At 43.1% G+C, this 14,137-nt stretch overlaps 1 protein-coding gene across 2 annotated transcripts in view; it reads left to right on the top strand.

Annotated features, from left to right (window-relative positions):
* Positions 1–2,223: 2,223 nt before the first annotated feature.
* prex1 (phosphatidylinositol-3,4,5-trisphosphate-dependent Rac exchange factor 1) overlaps positions 2,224–14,137 on the top strand; it is an 87,315-nt gene continuing 75,401 nt past the window's right edge. Inside the window, exons 1-2 of one of the 2 annotated variants that reach the window (XM_019863048.1) lie at positions 2,224–2,293; positions 2,414–2,915. In XM_019863048.1, coding sequence (XP_019718607.1) covers positions 2,781–2,915 — 135 coding nt within the window. In that variant the 5' untranslated portion in view covers positions 2,224–2,293; positions 2,414–2,780. The remainder of the gene's footprint in view (positions 2,294–2,413; positions 2,916–14,137) is intronic. The other variant, XM_019863049.1, reaches the window with a different exon arrangement.

Below are 14,137 nucleotides of genomic sequence, written 5' to 3'. Positions count from 1 at the left end.
CACTGCATACGTTGCTCACTTAAAAAGTGAAGATCTGAATGTGGACTTGGAAGTGTTCAGTGTTCACCTACTGCACTGGACCAAAATAATTATACTCTTAATATCTTAAAGGAAATTAAAAACACCTTCCTATATATTATGTGCTGCATAGCAATATCATCTGTGGTGGGGTGTGCTCAAGGCCAACTCGACAGTGTTGCCATGAAGCAGACCACCATTTGCGAGAGTGGATGGTTACATTTTTTGACTTTTCTGTTATGTAATGTTTTGGCCACGACATGGCGCCCTTCCCTAAGATTTCGAAGCCAACCAGTTGGTATGCAAAACCAGTGGTTGTATTCATAGCTTACCCTTTGTTACGTTATCCACTTTGGAGAGTATAGAAAATAGCTATACAGTAGATCTTGCGTTTGCAGAACAGTGGTTAGCACGTGTGCCTGGCACTTCTAAGGTTCTGGGTTTGAATCTTGACGTCCTGTTTGGAGAACATTGGAATAGCGAAAAGCCGCGTATAATTGACGCCCATTGTAAGTCATCAGGATAGAAAACTGAAAAAAGGTTGACAAAAATCAACAACAAAATTTGAGGAAAAAAAGTAATCGAATACTGTATATGAATCAACAGGTGCCGATACGCTAGTATGCGACGGTCCACTATATGTATATCTGTGTCTGTCTCTAGCTCTCTCTCTCTCTCTCCATCCGCTTCTCTCAATCCGTCTGTCTGTCTGCTGTGTCTGTCATATCAAACATGTGATGGTAGGTTCATTGAACAACTCTGAATCCGTGATTCGCTCCAAGTACTGCCATCATGACCAACATTAAACTAAAGTAGTACAGTAAAAATTGTACCTCACAATTGAAAAACAGTTCTTAAACACTAAACACAACAAGGTATATTTATCTGAACTGCATACTTAGGCAGTATTTTTTTCATATCCCACTTAGTAGGAGTGGTAATGTCTCTTAACGTCAGAAACTGCAATTATTCACAACCCAAATTAATGTGGACATCTGTACTTGTGCCCAATTCGACCTCTGAAATTATTAGTACAATCACACAAGTACAGTAGTTCAGATTTTTACTATTAGGAATGTTCCATATTAGGCATATCTGCAGTGATTTCATATGCAAAGGAAGATGTTTCATGTCTGTGAAATCCAATGTTGTAATCTTGACATTTGCTTTTAGCTGACTGAAGCAGAGATGTCACATAAAGATTCATGACAGTTTTCTGACATCAGTTCACGTTAAGGTTTTCTTTGCAGAAGAAAACACTTACCATCCATAAAATCCAAAATGTTAGGGTAATTGTTTTAATATTTTCCGAGGTTGTCATGGGCAGGAGTAGAAATGTGCACATGAATTTTGGTGACGACTCAGTGTTGTTTTTGGACATTAAGCGACGTAAGTTTTTTTTTTCTTTTTTCATCAAACGTTTTAGACTGTTAGGAAGATTTGAACACATACCACAAATTCACACGATGGCCTATCAGTCTCAAGAATATACTGCATCAGAGTAAAATACCTGGAATTGTGGAGCAGAAAAACAAAGAAAAAAAAATTGCGTCGCTTTGAGCAGGCACCTGGAACTTTTTGCTGACTTCTGCCACCAATATCGGGATTCAGTACTGTGCGAAAAAAGACTATGCCTGGAAAACAGTGAGCAAGCAAATTGGCATATGCTTAAATTGGCATATTTTGTAAGTATGATATATTTATAAAATATGGAAATTGCGTGCGTTATCATTGGAGTCACGGATTGTGTAATCCTTCACTTGAATTTAAAAGTTGTGACTCATTCTAGCTAAATTCTATCTACACAAATGTAAATACAGGCACCAAAAACTGAACTTTAAACACTTTTATAAAGATGCTCTATTTTACAAAATACTGATCAGTAGCTCACTGAACAAAAAGGCTAAAAAAACCAATCACTATTTGCACTACTTGCAAACCTTTTGAATGTATATGACCTACGAGTAGAGGCTGACATGGGACTGGATTTTAAGCCCCGCCTCATCACAGTCCCAGACCACAGTTAAAAAAAAAAACTACCCATGTATTTGGACTGGATTTGCCAATTTTAATAATACAATCACTAATAATTATTGGGTTGTAAAAGAATTTTAATGTAAAGCATGAACCATTGAGCTAAAATGTAACAATTTGATGAGATCATAAGTTATTCCTTCTTTTGTTTTAACTCTTCACCAACAGAGTGGACAGCAGGTAGGTCACTGCCTCACTGGCCTACCCTGACTTGTGTTTGGTATCACAATTACCTTCCAGGGTATGTGTCGCGACAATTAAGTTGATTTAATTTGATTTTTATCGTGTATGTGATTGCATTTCAATTGCGTTTGAAATGCTTTCACACGCGCGCCCTCAGCCTCAATTATATTCCCGACAGCCATTCATTGCTGCGGCCCCCGCGGCCGGACTGAAGGTGTCAACAGTTGACTCGCCACTAGAGGAGAGTTGAGGCACCCCAAGAGTGAAGCGGCCCCTCCTCCTCGTCATCCTCCGGCGTCCGCTGCTCGGCTCTCAGCTGCTCCTTGCTCATACAAGCGGACTTCTCCTCTCTTGCTGGTCGAGCTTCACGCGTGGTGCGCGGTGCTGCGAGCATCTCCCGCCCGGGGACCTTGTTGCTTGGATGCTTCGAAATGGACTGAGGGGTCGCTGGCAAGCCAATTGCGGATATTCGACGTGAGAAGACTACTTTTCTACCCTCCAACCTCTTGTTGCGAGGCACCTTTTTGAGGGGTCTACTCGCCACCATGGACGAGGAAGACGGGCATCAGGTCCACGCCGTCAAGGAGTCGGACCGACAGCAACGACTCAGGCTGTGTGTTCTCAACGAAACGTTGAACACAGAGCGGGATTATGTGCGGACTTTGCTCTTCCTCCAGTCGGTAAGTTTGACTTCACCTCTCACCCCTTTTTGTGGTCCCATTTTTACCCTTCACACGTTTCACTCGACCATCACGCCAAACTCCGAGCACAAATACCTCCATTTGGACGCGACCTCACCAGTTTAAAACGGTCAAGACGAGCGTCGTGCACATGGCTGTCCGCAAGGAGTACATTAACTTCATTAATTCGGCGCTACAGACAAAACCATTTAATGATGGATTCTCTGTTTAGCGTAGCTTGTTTTGTGTTGCAGTAAAGCAGAGGTCTTCTCTCGTAAAATCTTAGGAATCTCAACGAGGTTTGGCGTGGACATCAACGACGGCAGTTTCTACTACTCGAGTAACTTTTCTGCATAACCTTTACAGCACTTTGTTGTGCATTTGTGCACCACTCGGTCTTTACATAGACGCATTTGACAGCTTTTTGTGTTGTATGCTGTGACTGTGAAGTCAGACAGACTGCTGCGATTTTATCTCGCAGGCGTCATTCACACCTCTCCATTGTGTTTGATTACCCAGGTTCAAAATAAATCGGCAGTGTGCACGTAAATTGTTATTCATGAGCACTCAGCACCAAGGACCCCCCCCCCCACCCCTTCCAGACCAATTTAAGGGAACATCAGCACTTTTTCTATCATTGTTTTTCATATAAACATGAATATGCACGTAGTCTTGCAAATTTCACCTCACAGAAGACAGGTGTTGTCGCCGTCGCGTTCCAACTGAACGTGAATCGTGGGCTAACTTTTGAATTATCCGCATTTAATGTGCCTAATAGAGTGCAGCTTTTTGTGCTTTATCGCTTTTTTTGTCACCACATGGTCAAAAGCCAGCCCTCGGCTTCATGTGGCTTCCCTCTGTTTTGAATGCCGCTGTCAGCAAACACGCTATTGTTTTATCCACATGCCGGTGGTTGTTGAACATTGGCAAGTGTTTGTCATGCAGTTTCCTCTTTCTCATCATTTCTGTCACATGTTTGTGTGCACTTCCCCACTTTGAAACAGGTCTTTTCATCCAACCCAGCCCTCACTTCATGCCAGTATGATGTTGTAGTGTGCTATATTGTTCAGCCATTACGTAACACCAGTCGAACACTGCACCGGTGTGATGCATGGATCCCAATTATACGATCAGTTGAAAAAAAAAAAAAAAGCTCCTCTCTAGGTCGCCGCCACGTAACAGGCGCTCGGTGCTTATCTTGTGTTGCAAGACGGTTTAGGCAGCAGCAGAGGGACGTGCTCAGTCGCCCTCCCTTTACCGACCCCCCTTCCGGGAGCAGTGATAATGGCGCAGCCTCCAAGATTTATCAGAGATGTCAGTGGACATGTGAAAGCTGGCATCTCCCCGTGTACGTGGACCGAAGTCAATTCAGGCAGATTGTGTACATCTGCCTGCCCCTTAGTTTTTGATGCATCAATCTGGATTCTTTCTCGGATGGTCCTGTTCCATTTTCATTGCGTTGATTGTCTTCTGTGTCAAAGCAAAATGCTTGTGCAGGGCCAGAATATGTTGTTTCAAAAACAAATGTGGCAACCTTGTTGGAGGTCTGCGCTTTAAAGAGGCAATGTGTAAAAATGGTTGCTTTTTCAATGTTCTATATTTTGAAAATACACTATTAATTTCTATAATATGCAAATAGATATATGTTCTATTACATCAACAGAATATTTTTTTAATTGAATCATAGTTGAATTAATCTCAAATTATATACCTTACAGGAGGCTGGCGCGTTTCACCGCCATCTTTCTGCTGTGGGTAAACGAAGGAGACCAACTTAGCGAACTTAATTCCTCAACATCACGATGACAGCAAATGTAACAAATGCCATGCAATTACTTCATCACTTAAGGGAATAATAAAAGTCGTTTGTGATGACGTTTTGCTTGTACCTCGGCTGAAGAAATTGGTGTTAGGCTTTCGAAGTGTGGTTTCTCTGAGGCAACATGAAGCGCATGCTTTGATCTTAGGTAGTTGCATTCTATTAGTTCACCATTAGATGAACTAGAGACGTCTGGGACGCTTCACAACCATGACAAAAGTCTGGCATGTCAGAATGTTTGTTCATATTGGCACACAATCACAATGTGGTGTCGAGTATTTAAAAAGTGACTTGAACAAATTGGGAAATATTGGAAAGTATACGTAGCATTTGAACTCATGCTATGTTTGCTAACTGCAAGTTAGCTAGAAGTTGGTTAGCAAATGTGGAGTCACAAATTTGTTACCTCGTGTTCTTTTTAGAGAAGAGACAGTCCATACCCCCCCCCCCCCACCACACAGGAACAGCTTCATACTCTCTCTTTTTTTTTGGTTCATTTCTGAGCATAGAAACAGTACACATTGCACATTTTGCCTCGGTCAACATGACTATGGCTGCTTGTGGCGCCTCCCCGACAGACCTGCGCCGATGGATGGAAGCACGTGACAACTGGGCAGTCTCTTGTTGGTGATGGATTTGTAGTGTGACCCGGTCCAAGACACAGAACGCTGTGTATCTGGTAGTCTAACAGCGCGACAAGTCGTGTCATTTTAGAAGCCCATTACTGTGTCCCACAAACACATGCTGATAAGTAAACCTTGTTTTCATGCGTCGTCGTCATAGCCTCTTGTTCCAACTGATTCTGTCCATCTGCCGTGGTTTTCTCAGTTTTTCATGGAGACGTTTTTTGAAATGAAAAACTGACCCGCTCAGACAGAACTATCGCAGTGGAAATTACGATCTTTTTTTGTAAACCAGTCAGCAAACTTTAGTGTCTCTTGCTCAACCCTTGAAGAACTAACCAACGTCAGAGTTCCAAAATGCGGTATAGATGAGTTTGGCGCCCTTCACACATTTTAATATGAAACATATTCACGTGGGATTCAGTTCTCTGTACGTTGCGCTGTTGGAGCCCTGCCGATTGGGTAAGACAAGGAGAAAATGTACTACTTAAACTTAAAAAAAAAAGTGTTCTGCCAAGAGCCCTCCTTTGCTGCTAATCCTTCACTTGCTTTCCATCCAGACTCCAGCTGAGCTTGCCCTCTTACCTCAGCGGGAGCCGAGTCTTTGTTACCACTTAGCTCACAGGGGCGTTGATAAGGGGGTCCCGCCTGTGGGAGCTCAGGACACATGGTTTCCGTAAAGATAGAGAATAATTTAAGGTTCTCCATTTTCTCACTGTCTGTTCTCTCTCTCAAACCTCGTTCTGTCCAATAAATATCTGTCAAATTACAAGTCACCACAGAGTGAGCACATCACACTGTTACAGAGAAAAACTGTTCTGGCATAACAAGGCATTCATTTGCACCATACTGCATGATCATGAACGGGACAGGTTTGAGAAAAAAAAAGATAATTTGTTTTTTGTGATGGAGTCTCTGACAGTCAGGAGTCCGAATAAATGATTGAAAATGAAGAGGGTCCTTTTGTTTAATGTGATGAACGGGGAGATGAGTGATCTTCTACTTAAATTTGACACACTGCGATCTTGCGAAATGTTTGGAAATTTAGTCGGATGTCCGTTCTTAAAGCCTCGTGGCTGATTTGAGCTCCACTCAGTGCCATCGCTGAGAAACCTGGTGGAGATTTCTGCTTTCCCACTTTTCATCCCCGGCAGATATCGAACATCACCTCTTGCACTAATTAACACTGATTTATTTTTAACCTCCCTTTTCCACCCTTTGCTGAACCCTCCCCAGATCTATAGCGGCACAAAACAAGCCTCCCAGCTACAGTAACACACACAAAAAAAGAAACCATGAGTAGGTGGCGCTAAGGAGCTCATTCTGTGAGCTGAATGCAACCACATAGGGAATGGTGGGATGGAAGAGGTGGTTGGGAGTTTCAAAAGAGGGATTACAGGGTTGGTTTTGTGTTTCTTTTTTGAGGTGTTATCATTGCATATCTCAATTTTCTGCTGGAGTGAAAAGCTGGTTTATAATTACAAGCCAGAGTCAATTGCCATAGCAGGTTTTTTTTTTCTTTCCCAGCCACAAATTCCCTTGTTAGCATCTGATCACTGCTTAGTGCCTTAGATTAGCGGGGATCTATTATGGATCAGCTTTGTGTTGAATCTCGCCATGTACAGTACCAAAATGTAGGCCATCTATCTTCTCTTCCTCTATTTACTTACTTAGTGAGGGGATTTCCCTATAGAAGCATAACAATGGAGTTTGCTGCCATAAAAGCTGCAGGGTCTTTTTTTGGACATCCGCCCTCCTTTGTGACTCGTTTCCACCGAAGATCAGTAGAATATAGTAGCGCTAAAACCGACTCCCTTATGGTCATGATTCACTTTTTGACATCCATTCCACATAATTTGCTTCCTGCAAGTAACTCCATAGTTAGCAGAAGTTTGGTACTTGCTCATAGGTTACTAAGCTGTGCGTGCAGCTCTCACTGTGGTATTTGGGAGACTCTGGTGCAGCCCCCCCACCCCACCCCCATGCAAATGATGAAAACTGTCCCTTGTAAACACAGAAGACATCTTTAAATGTTTAGTCTTGGCATGTGCCAGTACAGCTGAGCCAAAATGGTGGAACACGATGGTGTTGTAGCGATTTGCCAGTTACTGGCCTGGCACGCACATTAGAGTGTTTTGTTTCTATTATTGTTGCTCAAACCGCCTCAAGTGGGCCTTCTTGACTTACACTAAACCCCAATCACCCTCCCCCCCTTCCCTTGGGTTGACGGAGCTTCTCACCTTATCTCTAACGCCTGTTCACGATAGACAACAGTTGTGGCACCCCTTTCTTGACCCTGTGAAAAGTAAATGCCGATTGAGGCGGGGCGGGGGTTTGCATCATCATGCTGCTGTGGGATAATAGGAAGGATCTGGAAATCCTGTCCTTCCTTTGGGCCACACACATGTGAGATTATCAAAAGCTCAGATGCTGTGTGTTGTTCTGCCTTGTGCGCTTGTTTCTCTGCAGCGTGTTGTTGTAATTGCAAGCAAACAGGATGACACACACGCGTGCTTACACATAACACCGCGGGTGCAGCGTGGCCGTCATGCAGCAAGTCGTCTCGACTTCCGTTCCAATCTTCAGCGTGTGTCAACTTCCTTTTGTGTTCCGTTTCCTCCGCTCCTTCGTCTCAGCCCTGCCCTGTCGGTGGCACACACAAGCGTCAAGTTTCCCTGGACTTTCTCTAAGGAGGGGTGGTATAAATAGCGTAACTCTCTGTTTGGCCTCCAACGCTGGTGGTTACAGTCCATTGCAACCTCACCCGAGCTGAAGTCATAGCAGGGCACGCATCATGTAATAGAAGTTTTTTTTTTTTTTTTTTTTTTTTTTAAAACAGCAGGTAGGACAGTTCCGATGGAGGCCTGCTGAGATTTTACGAGGGTTTGGGGCTTTAAACAAGCCATTTATTCTCCACGGGCAATGCGTCACACCCATTTTAATCTCGCCTTCCAATGTTGCCTGTTGCTGATATTCTAGTGCTTCGATAAAGCGGAGGGGAGAGAATTAAACAATTCAGTTTGATTGTTTTCAGCTACGGTTAAGCGGCAACAGCCTAATAAAAGCGAGAATGTGCTTCTTGGAGTTGTTGAATACTTCCATGAAGACACCAGTGTTGTCTAAACATTCCCTGTGTGCATGGACTTTTAGAAATGACTGAAAACACTGGTGTTATTTATTAGGATTAGATGAAGACAGCACTGAGCGCCAACATTTTGTTGTTGTTTTGGTTGCAAAGTACATCATCTTGAGCAACTCATAGCAATGTTATTCTTCCATCTACTGAAAAAAAAGGTCTGTGAAAATGGACGTCAGACAATGATCCGTTGTTGGGTCAGTGATGTGAATGTTATCTCGCATCCCGGCCAGACGTGGAGTAACTGTTAAAGGCTCCCGCTATATGTCATTCTATTAGGTCCGCAGCATACCGAGCAATACACCCGAACGTGATTGAAGTGGACAATTGTGAATAAATTACAGTCGGAGACTCACGCCTGCACACCTGGAGAGTTTGCCTGGCCGATTTGCTGCAGCAAAAGAAAAAAAAAAAGTGACCACTGGTGTTCTTATTGGTGAACGCCACATCCGGTGTTAATATATTGTCGCGGCCGTGGAGAGTTTGCCTGGCCGATTTGCTGCAGCAAAAGAAAAAAAAAAAAGTGACCACTGGTGTTCTTGTTGGTGAACGCCACATCCGGTGTTATATATTGTCGCGGCTAGTTTGATTTTCCAAGTGGTACAGCATGATTGATTGATTGGTGGTTAGATCTGCGATATTGCAACCGCTGTTCACCCGTGATTAAAATTTCAAATCATAGCATGTTCGGCCATTCATAACATCTCGTTGCGGGATCTGTTCAAGTCGCATTCTCGCTTGGTATGTGGCGGATCTCAGGCAACCGCTGTTCACCCGTGATTAAAATTTCAAATCGTAGCATGTTCGGCCATTCATAAAATCTCGTTGCGGGATCCCGCATCCTGCAAGACTGTTCAAGTCGCGTTGTCGCTTGGTATGTGGTGGATCTCATAGCACTTGAAGACTGGCACTTTGCTTCGTGGCACATACACCATCATGGAATACGAAGATGAATGGCAGTTGACATTTTTTGTCACGTGCGAAAATGTGTGTTACTAAGCCATGTTTTTCCAGGCACAAGACTGCGGCAGGAATTTAAGGAATTAAAAGTTAACAAGTCTAAACCACTGTAATACCCAGAGGCATGAGTCAAAAGCCCCACCCTGATCTCACCTCACCTCCTCCCATCAAAAGTTGCTGCTACTGTGTATAAATATTGGGGGGAAAAATCACAACGGTATCGTAGAAAATAGGTTTTATGCGCATTAAAAGGTCAGCTCGGGCTCCTTCAACCGAATTGTGAACAGAACCTGTTATATCTTGTAACATGTGTCAAATGGGTTGCTGCTACTGTGTATAAATATTGGGGGGAAAAAAATCACATGGTATGGTAGAAAATAGGTTTTATGCGTATTAAAAGGTCAGCTCGGGCTCCTTCAACCGAATTGTAAATAGAACCTGTTATATCTTGTAACGTGTGTCAAATGTATCTGTTTAAGTGCAGTGTACAGTACATTTATTCATGCTGGATAATGTCAGCACTGAGGCTTGCAGGGGCTTCACCAACCGAGGTAGCAGCCTTAACATGTTTGTTGGCTTCCTCAAGTACAACCAGATGTGTGCCTTCTCCTTCGGGTCAAAAGGTCATTTGCCCATTCGAAAAAAAAAACGGCAAACAGATTTCTAGGACTTTCAAAACCTGTCTAAGATTACCGAATGGTTGAATTCTTTGTCTAATCAGGAAAGGTCAGACTGGAAGTCCCAGCCTGCTTGTGATCTGTGCCAGCAAGCAAATCACATGACATGGTCAAGATGAAAATATTATATGTATTACACATGACCCTTTACAATTGGAAAGGGCCATGCTAGTCTGTTACGGTATTGCATTTTGATTTGCAAGGTACTTTATATATTTTTACACTATAATTCTCACTGCATTTTGAGATGATCTTTTAGCTTATGATCTTTATTATTTAAGTCCTGATCATTTTAATTGAAAATTGATGACTACTGTTGGGAAGGAATGCAAAAGGTCACAGGTGTCAAACTCAAGGCCCGGGGGCGAGATCTTGCCCGCCACATCATTTTATGTGGCCCGCGAAAGCAAATCAAACATGTCACCTTCCATGATGCTTCCTAAAATCTCAACCAAAATTTACAATTCTCATATGTAATAAATAAGAGACAAATCGTAAGCATTTTCTTGTAACCAAACCCCTCATTACAGGAACTTACAATAGGTGAATAAACCGTAACTATTGACTTTTTTTATTTGGCGTCTTGATGCTTGCTAAAATCTCAACCAAAATTTACAATTCTCATATGTAATAAATAAGAGACAAATCGTAAGCATTTTCTTGTAACCAAACCCCTCGTTACAGGAACTTAAACAATAGGTGAATAAACCATAACTATTGACTTTTTTTATTTGGCGTCAGTCATAACGGCCCTCCAATGGGAAATGGTAACTAAAATGTGTCCCACGACAAAAATGAGTTTGACACACCTCTGCAATTGGCGTTGCAGTCGAGCGAGAGGGGAGAGAGAGCGTAACCCACACTACGAGCGGGTTACAATTAAAGACTGACGTGCTGTTAAGGGATTTACCGTCTGTCAAAGGTGTTGGTGTTTGAAGAGAGGTTTTTTTTGTGTGTGCCTTTTCCAGTGTGCGGCCATGCGAAGCGGGTGGGAGTTGCCATTTAATGTGTGACGTTCTGCTGCTACCGCGGGATGTACGCTAACGTTAGCATTCGCTTGCGCTAAATTGACCGAGCGTTTGTTTTGATCAAATCACGGCAACGGATGAAGATGTCACTGGCATGTTTCCAATCAGCAGATTCCCGTTATCTCGATGATTGGCACGGATGGCATCATGACGTGGAATGACAGAAATGTAATACGTGGACAGATGACGGACCCAATTACCTCATGAACATTACCTCGATGAGCAGCCAACAGCTAGCTCGCGAGCTAACAGACTTGGGACTAGTCATAATAACTAGGTCACTCGCAGTTGTGCCGTCGAAGTTCTTACATAGATGCTGAAGTGCCTCACCGGACGCTGATGAAGCCACGGCCCAAAAGTTAGGAAAACTGAAATGGTGATAAACATTTTAACGCTTTACAAGTATTGGCACAATTGAGTACTACCTGTAGTAGTTCTCACTTCAATGTCTTTGCAAGTTTTCAGCAGTTATCTTCAACATGTACTGTATAATGTCAGGAAAGCTTTGGTCCATTGATGTTTCATCCCCTCGTGAGCTACTGAAAGAAACCTGAAGTTTTAAAGTCCTTCAAAGTGGAAGTGAGTTGGGCGGGGGTAGTAACTGGACAACATTCAAAGAAGACTTTGTTTTTTCGTGATTGCTTGTGCCAAAATAGCTTTCTTTTGGAAGACAGGGAGGGATTGGTTGGAGCGTTGTGGGAGTTTTGAGGGTGCCTGAGAGTAGAGTTTGTGAATTTGGGCCTCAGGGAGAAAGAAGTCGACTGAAGGTTTGCTAGAATCCTTCATTGTGGCAGCAACACGGAACATTCTCAGGCTCTGTTGCACTTTGCCCTCTGAAGAGGGAATTTCGACATTTATTTATTCAATTTCATGCCATGTTGACCCCAAAATAGCCCCAAGACCTCTCCAAAACTGCCCTGTGGCCCTCCCCTTTGTGTCTGGCTCACCTAAAAGAGACCATTCATGGACGCATTCATTATTTTACAGCTTGTTGTTTTCTTGTGGATGGGAATCCTCAATATGTGGTTGGCTTGCACCCTTCTCTCCGGTAGCAAAGTGCTAAGCCTCTGAATTCATTCAAGTCAATTGAAAATGACAAGTTTTAGCAAATCCCTTCTTGGTTGATTGTCAAGAGGCATGTAACTCTCTCCATTCTTTTGATGAAGAACCTGTTTTTCCTCCCAACTGACAAAGTTGGACACGTTTCCCTTTCATTGCCCCGAAACATGTTTTTGGCATTGCTTAGTTCAGTTTATGTACACATTCAACCATCTGCGCTCACACTCACACTAAGGGACAATTTAGTGTGTTCCCTTAACCTGCCGTGCATGTTTTTGGAATGTGGGAGGAAACCGGAGTACCCGGAGAAAACCCACGCAGGCACTGGGAGAACATGCAAACTCCACACAGGAAGGCCGAAGTCGGAATCGAACCCTGTACCTTTGCACTGTCAGGCCGAACCGCTAACCAGTTGAGCACGGTGCCGCCCTCTCGCTCTCAATTTTTGCACTCACTTAAAAAAAACAAAAAAAAAACAAAAACCAATGAGGTTGTTGAAACATTCCCCTTTGTGATGTAGTGCATTTCTACACTGCAATAAAAAAGCATTTAACGTCACACAAATTATGAGTATTATTATCATTCTAGAGGCAGATTAAAAAAAAAAATACCAATCATTCACTGTCCAAGCTCCATTTACCCACTTAAAAAGCCAAACACAATCCATTCAACTTTTGATTGGTTAACAGTTGGAATTTGTTTCCCCCAAAAGAAATTACTGAAATAGAATGAATCCATTCAGTAGGTCTCCACATTTCATCATTCTACACACAATTGAGCAATCCGGTATTTTAGCATTGAAGCCGTACAGGTAAGTTGTTTATCGTAAAACTTGAAAAGCAACGCCACACACTCATCTCACCCCGTTTACCTTTTTGCTCAATATTCCTTGTTAAACCCTTAACTATTGACTTTTTTTATTTGGCGTCAGTCATAACGGCCCTCCAATGGGAAATGGTAACTAAAATGTGTCCCACGACAAAAATGAGTTTGACACACCTCTGCAATTGGCGTTGCAGTCGAGCGAGAGGGGAGAGAGAGCGTAACCCACACTACGAGCGCGTTACAATTAAAGACTGACGTGCTGTTAAGGGATTTACCGTCTGTCAAAGGTGTTGGTGTTTGAAGAGAGTTTTTTTTGTGTGTGCCTTTTCCAGTGTGCGGCCATGCGAAGTGGCTGGGGGTTGCCATTTAATGTGTGACGTTCTGCTGCTACCGCGGGATGTACGCTAACGTTAGCATTCGCTTGCGCTAAATTGACCGAGCGTTTGTTTTGATCAAATCACGGCAACGGATGAAGATGTCACTGGCATGTTTCCAATCAGCAGATTCCCGTTATCTCGATGATTGGCACGGATGGCATCATGACGTGGAATGACAGAAATGTAATACGTGGACAGATGACGGACCCAATTACCTCATGAACATTACCTCGATGAGCAGTCAAGAGCTAGCTCGCAAGCTAACAGACTTGGAACTAGTCATAATAACTAGGTCACTCGCAGTTGTGCCGTCGAAGTTCTTACATAGATGCTGAAGTGCCTCACCGGACGCTGATGAAGCCACGGCCCAAAAGTTAGGAAAACTGAAATGGTGATAAACATTTTAACGCTTTACAAGTATTGGCACAATTGAGTACTACCTGTAGTAGTTCTCACTTCAATGTCTTTGCAAGTTTTCAGCAGTTATCTTCAACATGTACTGTATAATGTCAGGAAAGCTTTGGTCCATTGATGTTTCATCCCCCCGTGAGCTACTGAAAGAAACCTGAAGTTTTAAAGTCCTTCAAAGTGGAAGTGAGTTGTGGGGGGTAGTAACTGGACAACATTCAAAGAAGACTTTGTTTTTTCGTGATTGCTTGTGCCAAAATAGCTTTCTTTTGGAAGACAGGGAGGGATTGGTTGGAGCGTTGTGGGAGTT

Source organism: Hippocampus comes, unplaced genomic scaffold, assembly GCF_001891065.2.
Source record: "Hippocampus comes isolate QL1 unplaced genomic scaffold, H_comes_QL1_v1.1 scaffold1, whole genome shotgun sequence".
Lineage (NCBI taxonomy): Eukaryota > Metazoa > Chordata > Actinopteri > Syngnathiformes > Syngnathidae > Hippocampus > Hippocampus comes.
The sequence above is the reverse complement of the archived record's forward strand: the minus strand, read 5'-3'. Positions and strand labels throughout refer to the sequence as shown.